This window comes from Phasianus colchicus, chromosome 1 (assembly GCF_987193195.1).
Source record: "Phasianus colchicus chromosome 1, bPhaCol1.hap1.1, whole genome shotgun sequence".
Taxonomy (NCBI): Eukaryota; Metazoa; Chordata; class Aves; order Galliformes; family Phasianidae; genus Phasianus; species Phasianus colchicus.
In genome coordinates, this window is record NC_143436.1 from 108,689,478 (window position 1) to 108,706,927 (window position 17,450).

General features: G+C 35.0%; 1 protein-coding gene across 1 annotated transcript in view; it reads right to left on the reverse strand.

Annotated features, from left to right (window-relative positions):
- HLCS (holocarboxylase synthetase) overlaps positions 1 to 17,450 on the reverse strand; it is a 115,704-nt gene that overhangs the window by 87,821 nt on the left and 10,433 nt on the right. The window contains exon 5 of the mRNA XM_031612662.2: positions 15,160 to 15,342. Coding sequence (XP_031468522.2) covers positions 15,160 to 15,342 — 183 coding nt within the window. The remainder of the gene's footprint in view (positions 1 to 15,159; positions 15,343 to 17,450) is intronic.

The window sequence follows — 17,450 nt, forward strand, 5'->3', positions numbered from 1 at the left end:
TATTTGGTACCAAAACTTTTTCTAACTGAGGATACAATTGTTTGCTGAAAACCTTGGAATCCATAGTAGAATGAGTTAAGTAAATAAAACCTAAGAAAATATTTTTTCTTAGCACTGATAATACACCATTCCTAGTTTAAGGTTTTCCATTTGGGTTTGCTTTGCCTTTCAGCAGATTTATGTGTATAAAATGTGAGTGAATCTAGTGTTCATGAATATGAAACAGTAGCATAGGAGCCAAGGATTCTCTTCTGAGCACTGCAAATATGCATTTGACCAGAATGACAAACTTTCTGCTACATCTAGCTTTTGCCTCTTCTTAAAAGCAAATCCTAGTTCTGTAAAACTGCAGGAAGGGGCTGAGGTAAATAAATGTTTATTAAACATTGGGGTGAGACCACAACACACTTTCAAATGTACCTCAACTCAAAGAGATTACAATACAGTTACACCTCTAAAGTTGTAGAGCTAATGTTCAATTTGTATTGCATGTTTTGCTTCTCTTCCTAAAATTTATCTGGGTTGGCATAACAGTTTATAAATAAACAAATAAGTAAAATATGATAAAAGAAGCATCCTAGGAAAGTACATTTGCTTGGGAATTATGTGCTATAAGGGCAAGAATATGCATAGCATGCTATTTATTGTATACATACTTGAAGGGGAGAACAACAGCATTAAAATAAAAACTACTGAATTTCATTGCAACTAAGATCTCCTTCCTAATCCAGGATCCTAAAAAACTTGAGCACAACAGCATGTGATTAATTAAAATAATAATAAACTAATATTTTTTTTCAGTGAAGTCTAACAAAAAAAAGTTAAGCTTCATGCTTTACAAATACGTATACATAGCAGTATAAAATTTAGGTATCAAATTGAGTGAAGAAAGTCTCAATAATACTCAACTTATAAATTCATACATTTTTCTTTACCAATTCATACATTCTTCAAAATTATGAAAAAAATACAGTCTTCATGCACACATATTATAGTGTTTAGCTGTAAAAGTGGTAAATACAAACTGCTTTTACGTGCACATTTCTTGGTATGTGTTTTATTTTTTGTTTTTGTTGTTTTTAAACACATAGCGGTTCTTCTTTCATATCTAACGCTCATGTTCTTCTGCTAGGATTGAAACCTTGTTCAGAAGAAATAAGTAACTATTTTACCCTCAGAGAAAAAAATATCAAAATAGCAACCAAGCACACAGTACACGCTCCTGTAACTATAAGGTTTGTGATATCCAGGTAGCTTTTGAAACTAGCCTCAGAACCAGGCCTTCCCAGACAGCAGCCATCTGAAAGCATTCCTGCAATTATCAGAGGTAAACTGGGAAGAAAATTTAAAAAAAAAAACAACAAAATGCAATTTGTCACTTAAAGGCAGGCATACATCACACTTAACCCTCATGGGGATAAGGATGAACATTTATGACAACAAATCCTTCAACCACTCCAAGACTGAGCTCGCTTTAATCAAGTCATACACACCGCTAGCTCTACTCCAATAGACCAAAATGACATGCAGAAGTTATCATACCATAGAGAACGCAGTAGAAATCAGAACTCACAACTGAAATACAGGGTCTTTTTTAACAGCAACTTGGGAAACATGGTGCTCAAAGAAGCAAACAAGAAAAGATTCAAGAAAGAGGCAGTGTAAGAGATATGACCAATGGAAGGAAATACAAGCATTCAGAGGCATTTACAACAATGGCACATTATTTACTCTGAAGGAGTTTGGATTCCCTTGACTTGCCTCTGAGGATAACAATCTGTTGATGTGCTTATGAATATTTATTTTCTATCACTGTTATAACAGTTGAGGCAAGACACAATCTGTCCAATAAAGCTTTCTGAAGTAAAATTCATTAACAGAAATTATAACATTCTATGTTGAATACAGCATAAGGAGACCACTATTAATACAAGCTAATCACAATGCACAGAAACAGGCTCTTGCCTGAGGACTCCACTGAACAGCACACCTCAGAAAGAATTCATTTTTCAGACTTTCTCCATTAAAATGTAGTATTAACCCAGGTAAGGAAATGCCATCAAAGAAGGAGGGCGGGGGAATAGGGGAGTGGAGACAATAAACAACAAACAATCTTCTGGTAAAACTTGGTAAATTTATTTAAGTAGTAAATGCTTGCTGCATATGGGCTATAATATACCCTACTGGAAAGGTTTAGTGACTGCAGTGCAGTACTGAGGTTAAACATTCTGACAAGGTGTGAAAGCTTTTACGTGGAGTAACAATACAGGTTAATATGATTTTTCATTCTGGCTGTGTAGCCTGTGAGTGAAAGACAATTCCAGCTCCCAATCCACATGGTTGTATCAAGCCTTCCAGACATTCTGGCTGACCATGAAAATGGTAAAGCTGAAATTCAGAGCCCTGTAATAATACTAAAAAGAAAAAAAATAGACAAGAGTCATAGAGAAATGAAGACAAAAAACTACAACTTCCTACCCAGACAACGCTTCTAAAAATCAAGAAACTCAACAGCAAAAAGTAAAAACTTTAAAACACTACAAAACAGCCCTGCACATATCTACTCCAGAGATGAACTTCTAACTAACTAAATACGAACCTGTGTTGAAGACTCTTGATTAATACTCCCAAATCAGATGGTTAACAAATCATACTGAAATAAAAAATTTCAGGAATGATCTCAAAAAATAAATAGCTAAATAAATATTCAGAATAGTTTCATCAAAGCTAATGAACTCAAGCTACAGAGAAAATCTGTATGCTCAGTCTGTGACATCTAACAATTAATTTATCCTTGGTTAAATAGAGACAGTTTGGGTCTTTGTTCCTTGAACCAAACAGACAGAGAAACAAGAGAATGAGTAAAGTGATTTAATAGTTGGAAGTCTGATGTGTACTTTCAGTTTGTCTAGCTAACATTATTGCTCAAATTGGGAATGTGACAGTCACTGCTAAAGTAACATTCTACCAGTAAATTAAAATATGCTCCAAAGACAAAGAGACTTCTCTGAGTACGTGAGAAAATTTTTTTGTACGGAGCAATAAGGATAGCAATAATTATTGTAAGGTTTATTGCAGCTCAGAAGTGTCTTAACTTGTTACAGCTGGACTGCTAAATGGTGAGAAGAGTATCACTAGACAGAGTAGAGCAAATAAGAGAGAAAAAGCTGGAAAATATTTAGAAAAAATTGAAGTCCACTCCCAACTACAAAAGGAAATGCTTGCCACAGAGATAGCAAAAGTATATCCCTGTTTTTCTAGCTATTTCATCCATACCACTCGGTGGAAATACCTAACTAAATGTTGTTGCTTCCCAGATGCTGCATATGGCTCAGACAGATAGAAGGAAAATCTCCCTACAATTACTGAAACTGATGAACTTCCCCTTCAAATGCAAAAATAACTAATGACTTCAAAGAAAGGAGCAGCTTTTGTATAAAGCTGCTGCTGCTGACATAATACAAATGTAAGGACAGAGCAGCAGTCAGATCCTCTTTAAACCCATACCTTTTCTCCAACAGCAGCCAGCATCAGACACATGAGAAAAGAATATGGCAGGCAAAAGGTAATATTCTCTTCTACAAATCCACATAATAAGGACTCTTTGAGTCAAAGAGGTTGCACATGTCTCAAATCCAACTATTTATTCTCGTATGAAAGACAAAGCATCTTTCATCACCAGCTCAGAGTACATCTGATGTCAAATATATTTCTTAAAAACAAGTATTTTAAAGACAAAACTTGAAATATTTTCAGGTATTCCTATCAAAACTCCAGAACTCAAACAAGCAGCATGAATATTTACGCTAATATGATGAGCTGCTATTTGCAGCTCATACTGCTTATGTTAACTTTGGGACACTGCCCCCCTCTCTATAATAAGTGAAAAAGAGTAAGTATTTGCTTTAAGCTACTGTACTACAATATATTAGTGATGAAAAAGCAGATAACAAATCAACATCTAAAATACAGTTTAAAAAAAAAAAAAAGGAAACACCAATTAGGTAACTTCTACCTGTGCAGCTGCTGTTCCTGACAGGTAGGCTATGGTGTACGACCTAAATGTAATATCAACACATCAGTTTTGAAAAGAAAAGATTATCCATCTTCCAGATCAGAAAAATGCATGGATAATTGCTTATTTCATATAATGAGTCATAATGTCAAAGCATGCTGTATGTAATTTTTTGTTTAGATCTTCAACATTATGCAGCAAATACCAATTTTTTTCCTTCTGAAACAAAAGAATTTCAGAAATACCTTTTTTGTTTGGTTGGTTTTAACTACACGGAAAAGCTGAAACATAATCCCACAAAATCATTTTCTCGATATCTTAAAATTAAGAGGATCTTAAGATCCTTTCCAATTACTAAAAGCTGGTTTTGTGCGTTACAAGGAAAACATCTAAGTCCCATTCTTTAAAGTGGAGGAAATGGCAGTATGTTTTCTCTGACTGAATAACATTCTTCCTTTCAAAGAATTTTTATGATTATATTTTTCCACTGAAAACATTGCCAACTTTATCCACTGAAAGGTAGCTAAGAAAGAAATTATGACCAATTGCTTTTTTAAAAATGTAACATCAAAAAATCGTGAGAAAGCAGGAAAAAGGAAACTTACACATACTACTCCGTAGCACACTTTATAACCCAACATCTAACTTCACGTTTCATTCTTTGCAAATAAAAATCACGTTACCTTTATTTAGCCTCTCTGAAGTAGTTAGAACATGATATTCATTCTATAGAAAGTCTTTTACTGAATGAAATAAAAATCTAGATATTTTGTTGGGCTAATGTTTTGAGATCTGCAATTTGTTACCCATTTCTGAAGACTTAAGTTATAAAGTAATCTATTGTTCTGCTTTCAAATCCTAACTCTTGCCATGAAAAAACTGTAAAAATTATCACCTTAAATTGCAGGAGAGATTCTTATCCTCGTTAAAACAAGTGAGAGCACACCGTACTTGAATATTGATCCTGCTAAGGCTGGGCTTTGAATTACACAAGCAGTCAGTTTTCACAAATTGAGAGGGTATTTTACGATATTTTCTGAACTAGTATTCAAAATATTTGTGAAGCAAGTCCAATACAATTTGACATGCATTGGGTAAGTAATAAACATTAGAAAACAAAAATGAGTCTCTACACAGCTGTAAAAATCAAATGTTGATCTGTACCTTACATCCTAATGGAACGATCTGCCCAGAAGTAGCACAGATTTGATAACCAATATTTTTTAGACGTGCATTATAACTAGCAGCTGTAGGGAATGCTAGAATATGCAGCAATAGAAGTTGTTTTCTATGTGGTTAAGACTTGCTTCTTACCTCTGCCTCTTCAGCTGTTGCCCCATTCCCCACTCTCCACCCACGCAGCATTTGTTTTCTCTTTCATCCAGTAAGACCAGCTAGCTCTTCCTCTTGAAGGTTTTCTCTCTCAATAAAGTTCTTATCCTCATCAGTCAAGAAGAATGCTCCAATTTAAACGCTCCCATCTCCACTTTCCTCAGGTCTTTTTCTCTAGGTCAGTGTCATTTTCATTTTCTCTATTATATCATCCATTTATGAAGGGTTAAAGACAGAGGACTTCATTTCTGAAACCTGAAGTTGCCAGTATGTGTACTAAAATAAGATGTAATCATTAACAGACTTAGTATCGCACTTAAGTATTGAACTTCAGCAGCACTGCTGATTCTTTGGTATTGGCACAGATAAAGAGCAGTGACTGACTGAAATTCTTAGTATTTAATCATGCGATCCTGCAAAACACTGCTGTGTATAACCTAACTGTAAGAAGAAAGGTTTGCTTGATAAACATGACAATGCAGCATCTTTAAATAGGACACTTTTATACGCAAAAGAAATGTACATTACTGAGAGAACAAAATTTATTTTTACAGTTTTTTTTATCTTGACTTAATTTCTTCAAATAATTGTGAAACCTTGCTTCATTACTTTTGTAAATCCTCTGCAATTAATATCACCAGTACATCACTACTGTTAAGTAATCAAGTAAAATGATTTATAAATTTGAAATATGTTTCACTTGTCTGACTAGAACCCAAATAAAATAATCTTTTATAGGAAAGTTGTAGTAGAAAGTAAAGCAAATGTCTGATTTAAGCTAGCAGCTGTTCTTTAATCAGCTCTTCACTACAAGAACTGCATAAAGTCAGCCAGATAGTCACATGCCAAATTCCATTCCCACTGCACCTGGAATTTCAGGATTTCCTCAACATGGCAGAAACCTCAAGTCATTTCTTAAAATGAACTGTCAAAAAATGAATGCGTTTGTAAGTCAATCTCTTCCTTTCAACTACTGATGGAAGTCACACTTGAAATATTTTTTGCATTCTCCATATTCTCCAGTAGAAACATTTGTACATCAAACTCTGAGAATACTGGAATGTCTTCTAACTCAATGATAATGTTAAATAAACTCCCATCTTAATTTTCCAGAGTAAAATCAGCTCAATAAACTTAACCAAAAAGCTTTTTGTTGTGAATGATTCTTTTTCTCATGATAACGAACTTCTTCATAAGGTATCACCAACGTTATCAAGCAGCTGAATTGTCAAAGAATTGCTGACAGTTAAAGAAATATATACAGAAGACCTCAGTGTGGAAAATACACTGTTTAAATAACAGATAAAGTTTGCAGTTTGTCTTGTTGACTCATATTTTCTCTCGCTTATTCAACTTTTACCTCTAATTAGAATACATGATCTTGTATCATCTAGTTATATTTTGTTTTAAAATAAATATACAAAAGAAGCCCTAATTAAGTTGTTAGATAACCACTATGATGATTTCCCACTGTGGAAATGTATCATCATTTCTGAGCAACTGTAACATGATTGCATCTCACAGGACTCCAGCTGATGCCAAGCCTGTTCTCATTTTCCCAGTCTCACTTACATAAATTAGCTACAGGCCCCACCAACAGTCAGAGAATCTCAAGTTTTTAAAGTTTGGAAATACTCCACTTTTGTCAGATCTTTACCAGTGAGGTCATAGTAAACAAATCAATGCCAAATTGCCATGGATCTCCAGAGCGTTTGTCACAAGTTATGGATTCTTGCTATCTAAAATCACCCATCTGCTCAAAGGCAGATGAACTCTGACTCCAAACGGTTCAACAGTCACAACTTACAGAGTGCTGACACAAAACCCAAAACCAGTCACTTTAATTGAAGCCTTCGCATTAAGTTATAACGTGTGCCAGTACTAGACACACAGCCAACACGACTATGGATTAATTTGCCACTGTGGATTTCAGCATTTTTTACCTAGATTCTTATTGCAAACTCCAAGATAAACTGAAACCAAGAAAATTCAGCCTCACACACTGGCTAGCACCCCTCTACACTGAATGACCTGCATTCAAGAAAGAGTATTCAATCAAAATGCTACTGACTATACATTCAAGGATGAGAAGTTAACAGAAAAGATCAGCACTTAGCTCTGAAAAGCTTTAAATATATCACACATCATTATAGTTTCAGAATAGCTTCTATCTTCTACTCTATACAGTACAGAAAGTTCATACCTACTGAAAAAAATGGTAGTGAAGTATCATGCATATTGATTTGAACAAAGCAAGCCCTGAAACATGACAGAACAAAACTTCAATAAGTTGCACTTTTTTTAGATGTGAGTACACATCTATTTCATATCAGAGCTGGTTCTACAACAAGATTAAATGCTCCCCAATACAAAGGCACTAAATTTTAGTTCTCACAGCACCATAAAGATCCTTTTTATGGATATTACTACAAGCTAGGTATTTTCTTTCATTTCTCCAAGCTTCTTGTGGTTTCTAAATGATCGTCCAAAACATTTATCAACTCAATACACAGTCAAAAGTTGTTTACAAACTGTAAAGCAACTAAACTTTGCTATTCACCGTTGTTTAACATAAACAGCATTTTGTTGCTATCACAAAAGAAAAAAAAAAAACAAAAACAAAAACACTTTCTTAACAAAAGAAATATACAAGAAAGGGAACATTTGCCACATTTCTTTTTTTCCCTCCCACCAATACATGTTAAGTATTCCCTGGAGTGTAATAGCAGAAAAGTGAAGGATAACTTTAGGAAGCAACCACCTGGAATTACTTGGTTCCACTTTCAGAGTCTTCCTCATCTTTCATCAAGATTTCTTAATTGCAAATGTTTTACTGTATTTTGACACTACATACCATTGATCTTGTAACATTTACAACACAGTTTTAAAATTGAGGAAATACTATATAGACCAGTTGCTGCAAATGCACACAGAAATTTAAATCCATACACAACGCACTGCATAAAATTTTTTCCATCCCTTCCATATTTTTGGCTTTTCTCTAAATTCAGCTAATAAGTGACCCCTAGCGGTAAGGTCCCTTTCCTCACTCAAAGAGCTACATAAAAAGCCTCAACTGCTTCCAGCTTCTTAGAGGAATAGGGATTCTTGTTGATTTTAATGTAGTGCCAACACTACTATTGCTGATCAATCTTGAAGTCTCACAATGCTAGACAGTCTATTCCCTAAAAATACCTGCTGAACACTAGTTGTTCTTCAATCAAGAGATCCAAGCAGAAATCTGAAGAAACATGCAAGTGTGAACAAGTAATTGATAAATAATTTAGCATTCTGATAATTAGAGAGCCAGTAGAAGCAAATTCAGCTGTCAGTAAGAGCCTCTACTACAGAGTTAGCGTCTACAAAAAGCAAGTTGTTAGAAACTTAATTTTTTTTTCCCAAAAGTTACCAAAAATCCATTTATAGTTTACTAGTTCTTTTGCATTATATGACAGGTTAGATATGCAACCTCTGAACTGAGAATCAGGAAAGCCTATTTTCTTCTAATTGTATCAAATAGTTTAAGCACTTCCCCATCTTTTTGTCCACATCCCCTACATACAGTTTCTATTATTATTTCAAATACTTCTCTTGCTTTCTCCCATCATCTCTTTCAGCAAGGGAAATGATAGCATCAACAAGTCTTCAAGTCATTACTACAACCCATAAAATGACCTATTGTAATTATATTTAGAACTGGTATCATTCTACCTCATCTACTGCCATATCCCCAAGTTCCCCTATCTCAGCTTCCCCATGACAACCCCTTCCTTCCTTCACAGTAATACTCAGTCCTTCACAAGTTACTGCCTCATTAGTAGAGCCAGCTTGCCAGCTGGGAGGAGATAAGAACAAGGTGTGTGTTTCAGTCCCAGAGTTACTTTTAGGCAGAACCAACAGAGCTGTAAGAGGAAACTGTGTAAATACAGGTACACAGAATAACAGAGGACAGATGAGAACAGAGAAGGATACACAATACTTACTCCACATCCATCTATCATCTTCAAAACAACTTGGATATGGTTCTGGGCAACATGCTCTAAGCTGCCCTGCTTAAGCAGAAGGTTGAACCAGGTGATCAACAGAAGGTCCCTTCCAACTTCAACCATTCTGTAAAAAGGAATCTGCAGAGGCTTATTACCTCAGTGTAGAAATAGCTTTCAGATGAATGGTTTTCTAACTTCCTCTGTCCAACTGAGCTTTGAAGTGCCAAAGCACATGACAGTCCCTTTGTATCCTCATCACCTTTACTGCTGCTCAACTACTGACTGTCAAATAGCTGTCCCCTCTTCGAGAGTCATTCCATTCAGAATGACAGAAAATCAACACAAAGCAGGGTGTTTGAGAGGTGCACCTTCACTTACATTGTTGCATCTATGTTACAGGTTTGTTTTTGCCCACATCAGTTTCACTAAAAGATACTCCAACCAATACACAAACTCTCAAAGCTTTCATATACAAAGACTTCCGACAATAGGGCAGAGTTCAACTGAAATGATACTACTAATAATACCTAAACAGAAGTAAAAAATTTTGGACACAAACTACTCACCAGGGATCAAAAGATAGCTCACAACAGCATGCATTTCATTCACAGGTTTTCTCAGCTCTCAGGTTATTTCTGAGCTAAAGCAAGAAGCAAATTGCCTTTCTGGAAAAAAATATTTCCAAAAGGCTCCTGCTTTTTTGTCCTGCAGGCTAAAAGGCAAGAACAATGCTTAACACTTTGTGGATGATACAAAAGAATAAGCAAGTCTCCTATTTTGTAGATGATACACCTTAAAGCACAAAATTATCAGATAACAGAAACAATCAGGCTTTTGAAATTTAGCATAACTTTTTCTGACTTTAACACTGGTAGTATATTTTATTAAATAGCAGTTTTGCAGTTGGATCTCAAGTTCTACAATAGGCACTAATACATATGGAAATATTTCAGAAAAATTGACTTAAAATGTACCCTGAAATCTATGTTCATTATAGTGCTAGCTAAGAGATCGAATTTCCCATCCTCAAAGAAAGATTTATTCAGGATAAAGTAACTTCATACTCTCTCCGCTGACATAATGGACTTGGAATTTTAAATCACAGAATTGGAGCTTAGAACAGCAGCTCAAAATGTAGAATTAGTCCAACTGATTCTGCTGCAATGTACCCTAGTTATTCAAATACACAGTCACCTTTACAGCTTGTTATCTGTTTGAGCATGGAATTCTGGATCTCAAAATGTCCTCTAAAAGCAAGTCTGAAGTGCAAGAGATGTTCATTCGTGTTTTTATATTATTCTCTGTCCCCAGTAAACAAAAGTTAAAGCCCCCAAATTCAAACTTCACTCAATATCTTCGTACTGCCTGTTTGTTATTCCAGAAGACTGTACTGTTTAAAAGATGGCTACTAGCTCAGCCAAAGCAATGAAGACTGCTTGTATTTCATGATTTGGCTGCCATCCGTTTGGAAGATAATGAAAAAACTGACTCAGCCTAACACAGCCTGAGTCACTAGTCAAGTCTAAGAAGCTTCAGACCAGAAAATGTGTGGGAACAACATATTTCCTAATAGAGATAATCACCATTCTGTCAAATATCTCTCATCCTCTGAGGAGTGAATTCTTGTTTCCATGAAGCCAAGAATATGCTATGCTGAAACTTAGAGCAATAAAATACAATCCTAGCCTTTATTTCTACCATCCTTTAAAATGGTAATGTGAAAGAGTAAATATCTGAGTGTTTCAAGGCAAAGCTGCAGAAATAATCAGATCTCTATGCTTGAAGCTACTACATATGGGGGCCAGATAACGGGCATACAGTGATCACCATTTGTTTAAACACTTAGATTTTACTAGCACTACAGTGATGCAAAATTTTGTTTTTAAAGCACTGCACAAATCTACAATTTGCTTAACTGTGTTATATCAGATCAAAGAAAGGGGAAAAGTGCTATATTTCAATATCCATACTTGTTACTAAAACAACTTCTAAGACCAACAAGTTGTATAGATTTAACTTTTACCTAACAAGTAATCTGCCTTTCAAACACTGCCTTCATTGTTGTTGCAGCACTATATCAATAAAATATTTTTCCCCAGCTAACTGAATTCTAAAATGTCCAATTGGAAGTAAACCATGCTTGTCTTGGTGTAAAAAACTCTGTGATGAAAGAGTTGCCTTGAGTGTTGTTTCTTTCCAGGCCCATTATCTTACACTGTACTTACAGGAAAGGAGATCATGAATAAAACATAGAAGCTGTCACAGCAATCTTTCACCACCAATAGAAGCCAGCATGAGCTGAGGATCTGACTAGCATAATTCCATATAGACGTAGACCTCTAACCAGACAGACAATATCATCCATTACTCAGGTATTAGAGGTAGAGGTATTAATGTCCAACCTTTTGGCTTGCCTGGGCTGCCCTGAGTTTTAAGAGGAACTGTCATGAACTGTACATAAAATGTATGATGTATGTAAGTACAAATGTAATTATTTTATTAAAAAGTTTTCAGAAGGAGCTTTTATTTGAATTCAAAGCCACAATATTACCAGAATTCCAACATCAAACTGTGGCCATTTTTAGAAGAAGTCAGGTAAACAAAAGAAATGATGAAGAAAATATGAATAAATCTGAGAATACCTGAGATACGGAAATTAATCACAGCAGTGATATTATTTGAAAAGTGCCACATAAACAAAAATTGAACAAGTTATATTTTCTAGTTTGACATCTCAGTTTGATTTTTTACTTCCTATTGACAATTAACCTAAATATGTTTCCCTAACAGTGGTAACAATGTGATCTAATTTTCATTGTTTAGAATCAGTTATTCAACTGCTAAGAGTAAATGAGATTCATTGCTCAACTAGTACAGCCTCTAACTCATCTTATCTCCAGCTTCACTACAGAAAAGCTGGAGATCTCTGCCTGTTTTAGAACATCAGCAGCACAAATCTAGCAGCAAAGCCTTAAGAAGCCAATATATCACTTATTTTAAAAGCTTGACCATTCTACCTCTAACATTTTTCTCCAATGATAAAATTATGTAATTTTCAATGTAACTAGGGTCAAAAGTTTAAATTTTTCTTCCCAAATCTTTGGCATTCCATCTCTTAATAGATTTTTGTTTCATATGCGAAAGGCAAAAAATATTAACACCTGTCTAATTCTTTTTTTGAAGAAAATTAATGTTAAATGGAGGTTGCTTATGTGTTAGATAATTATACATTTGCTCATTTCTTCATATGCTGAACTGTAGTTCTCCTAAGACTTAGACAGTAAGCAGAAAGAACTATAAGTTAACAACATTGCACTGATAATGTAAAAAGACAGATTGTTCAGACATTTGGGGCCAAGGAAAATACAGAAGATACTTGCTCATTCAATAAAGTTGAGTAAGCTTTATTTCAAGTCCACAGAGTAGAAGGAAGTAGGTCTGATGGAAGTCATGAAGAGATAAAGAGGAAAGGGAATGGCTAGGGTAAACCAAATAAATCACACAGAACAGAAACAGACCTACTGTAAATTGAAGCTTATAGATCTGAAAGGAAAAAAAATAGCTAAGTAGAATAGTAATTAAAATTCAAGGAACTAAAAACAAGGACCAAAATATTTTCTTTTTCTTAATACAGTAGAAAATAAAAAGCAAAATAAAATATTTCTCACATATAAGCAAAATGAACTTAGAGCTTCTTAATAGAATTAGAAAAGAGTGGTTCAGATGCAACCTTCAGCTTGAAAGAAAATGAACTGCCAGCCCCTAGAAAGGAGGAGCTATTCTTCTATTTTTGCTTTAGTATCTGCTACTGGCGACTGCTAACAAGACATTATGAGTTTCCTTGATCATCAGTTGACTTATCACAGCATTTCTAAATACAGAAAAATGTAAAAAAAAAAACAAAAAAAACCAACAACTATCCAAAAATGACTTGTTCCCAGTCAGCATAACTTGGTTAATCTCTCACGCATATACACTCCATACATCTCAGAGACCCAAATAGCAAATACTTTCAATAGTGACATAAAAAATAGATCAAAGTTCAAAATAACAAAGCTTTCAAGGCAGCTCTTTCAGCTCCCTTTCCAATACTCCTGACATGTGCTGTAACCTAAATCTTGTTTAAGTATTTCTGAAATTATAGCTGTATTTCACTGTATATAGGAAACTTATTTTTCTACATGTCATGTTTAACATAAGCAACTTGTTAGAAAGCTCAACTATTGTGCATTTCTTACTTATTTTATTGCTCTGTTTCTTCATTATTAGCTGTAGCTCTTATACAATAGTTGCAACTTTCTCTCACACGATATTCTAGAAAACATGTTATGGCCAAAGCGAAAATAAAATATATTACAGAGAAACAACATTTACAAAACAATTTTGGTGTAAGATTTAACTATACAGCAAGTATTTAAGAAAACCTTTAATGGACTGCAACCTGTAACGTGCCACTAGATGGCAAGTTTGGATAGAAATTAGCTAACTTATTGTATTCACAGAATGACTGCTTGAAAACTTCAAGTGCATAGGAAAGATAATCAATCACAAAAACAGTAAAGGAAAAGAACACACACACACACAAAAAAAATTGGTTACATAAATTCTAAGTCTTCTGTACAAAGCATATCGAATATTAGTCAGAAAGGCTAAATGTGTTTTAATTTTTAACATAGACATAAAACTAATTCTTTTGAGTTTACTGCAGACAGAGAGACAAGTGCTTCTTTCAAATTTGGTCACAGACAGCTCCACTGACTGCAGCAACAATGAGAATACATGATCTGGAGAAAGGCTGGAAGGTAAATGGAAGAGCAATGTCTTGGGAAAGTAGATTCCAGCTTATTCAAGGAATTGCTTGTTAGGATTCCTTGGAAAAGAGCCACGCAAGGAAGGATACCCAGGCAATACAACTGATTTGTAAAGTATATTAATAAAGAACTTCGCTATGAAACACAGTTATGCAGGAAGACCAGGTCTGATTGGTTAAACAGGGAGTTTTTCAATGAGCTAACATGCAGAACAAGAATATATGTATAGTAGAAACAACAACGAGCAATGCCAGAAATATATAAAAAACATAACTTGGGTACTACAGATGAAACTCAGGAAGTTAAATATCTACCTAGAGTTAATTTAGTGCTGGACAATAGCAGTTGCAAGAAGGGATTACAATGATTTTCTCATTTCAAAGAAGTTATCCAAGAAAAATCTTGGTGCACTGATGCATGGGGAAGAACCTAGTGGCAGACACTGTTAGAAAAAGCTGAAGTACTCAATGCCTTCTTTGCATTGGTCTTCAGAGGCAAAGCCTGCTCCTGTACATCAGCGTGCACTGTCACAAAGGTGAACACTTTCAGATTCATAGAAGCAAATGGAATTAACTAAAGAGAAATGAAAAAGAATTGGCTTACACAATTATGAGTTAGTCTGGATCTGCTACTGATCTGCCTGTCACACAACTTAATGTGATTTGATCTTTTGTTCCCAACCTATACAGAGATTTCCACCTAGTTTTAAATAAAAACAATTCCCGTTGTTTGAATTATTTCCCTCTGTAGCTAATCACAGAGTTATGTTTGATACTCAGAAGCATGTAAATAAGCACAACTCTTAAAATATATAGTAAATATACCTCCATTATTAAATTCAAAACTATCATAAACAGGTAATAAAATAACATGAGTAGAAATTAAGCTTTTTGTTCATTCACAATAAAGCTCTCAAAAAAACCCCCACCATATTAACAACCCATATTCAAAGTGAACACTGAATTTGCTTTGTCATGTAACTGTCAGCCAACTGAAATATAAGTAGAAGCCATACCTCATCAGAAGAAAGAAGGTAAATAGGTGTCAATGTAGGAACTTCACTTAATTCACAACTCAGGCCAAGTGATATCAGAATCTCCTTGAGAACTTCGTATCGCTTGGAATTGCTCATCTTAAGCAAATTAAAATCCTCTTCAGTTTGGATATCCACAGAATTAGTATCCAGTTCCAAATGTACCTGGCAGGATACACGCAAAGAGAATTTTAAAAATTGTTCTGCTGGATTACACATTTTATACTGGCAGAGAGAGATGTGCTCAAACTCCATCCTAACAGTGGTTGCATAACTAGTGTAACTTATAAATTTCTCACATACTCATCACACCCACATTTTGGGTATAATCACCCTACTAAAAACTAGGGAGTAGTTATATCTTAACATTCAGGGATCACAGTTGCTGATATACAATAATTTTCTCTAAAATCTACATAATAAACTCATCTTCTTCTGAAAGAGAAGTTCAAACTTGTAGATATTTACTGAACTCCTGCAAGAGGGATCTTAGAATCAACAGTAATATTGGTCATATTCTGGCTTGTGCAAAAGCAGAATTACATTAATATTGAAAGACCATTATCAGAGGTTGCACAAGATCAACAGAAGTCTGCCAGAACACGTCCTTACTGTGTCACACATATTAAGTAGCCAAAAGCACAGCTAAAGAAGTATCTCCAAACAGTATCTCAGAACCCCTGAACAGGACTTGGTAGATAAACAAATCTAAGGGCTCGAGCAGTTGTTTAAAAGAAGAAATGAAATACCTTCAAGGCCTGCTTTCATTTGTTTGTTTCAAAATATTTAGAAGTTTTTGTACACTACTTCATGCACATATATCTGATGAAAATCAAAAGCCATTGTGTTAGTTTCTCCCATTTTGCACATTTTAATGTATTCTTCACATTGATGTTCTTCAGCTTTTATTGATGACCTATTTCACTGAAATTCTGAGAAATTTGCTGAAGGTAGCAAGGGTGGGTAGAACAAATGGTCAACAGAAGAGTACAGAATAAAGGGAAACAACAAGTCTCAGTTATAGAATGTTATAGAATGGCTGATGTCACTGTCAGCCCCCTGAAAAGAAAACAATGAGGTTTTTCAAATCCAAACTAGAAGTCATTTGTAATTATAAAATGACACTCTAATCCTTTTAATCTAATTTTTGAAGCTATACTTTAACGTCTTTTGTTTTTTTTTTTCTGGGGAAAACTTTTGCAGTGTTAAGTTTTATTACAGGAGAAGACTTCATTCAAATGGTACAGGAAAGCAGGTTTTACCATGGAACTTGCAGAAATGAATAGCAATGGTATCTACCCAATTTTCCAGTCCAAGTACAGACGGATCACACAGGTAGCAAAACTTCCACCAGAGTTATAAACATGTTACTACATATGCCAGTTTCCAAAATGCTAGCAGATTTAACTTAAACTGAGGATAATATCCTGCTTCCAGGTGGGACAGAGTTAACTTTCATCCTAGTAGCTGGTATGGTGCTGCGTTTGGATTAAAGATGAAAATAACACTGGTCACACACGTCGTAGTTGTTGCTGAGGAGTGCTTACACACAGTCAAGGAGATTTCAGCTCCTCATGCTGCCCTGCTAGTAAGGAGCTGGGGTTGTACAGGCAGCTGGGAGGGGACAGCCAGAAAGCTGACCTAAAATGGCCAAAGGGATGTCCCATAACACATGGTGTCATACTGAACTATAAAGCTGGGAAGTGAAGAACTGCTTGAGGAGTGGCTGGGCACTTGTTGGTGGGTGGTGAGCACTACGCTGAGCACCACTTGTTCTTTCATCGTCATTATTTTCCCTTCCTTTTCTGTCCTATTTAACTACCTTTATCTCAACTCATGAGTTTTAATTTTTCCTCCCAAATCTCTCCCTCTCTACTTCTAAGATGCAAAATGTTACATAGCTAAAAGTTTAAATTCTGAAGGAAGACTCAGGGGAAGAAAAAAAAAAATTGTTTCCAGTTGACCAGAACTCTCCACTCCTCCCCAAAATTATAAGCATATATTACTGACTGAAAACATGCTCATCAACTTTTAGAAAGCAAAAAAGGTTAATTTAAAATTTCAAGTTGTTTCAATTTTGCTTATATACAGAAGAAATGTATCCTAAATGAATAAAAGTGTGGGGAGGTTGTTTTGGTGTTTTTTTTTTTTTTAAACTACAGATCAGCAAGGCCAACATCCATCTGGAAGTTAAATTTACCCAGAACGCTACTAAAGAAAGCATGAGACTGTTTAGTTCATTCAGAGTGCTGGTATACAAATAGGGTTAGGGA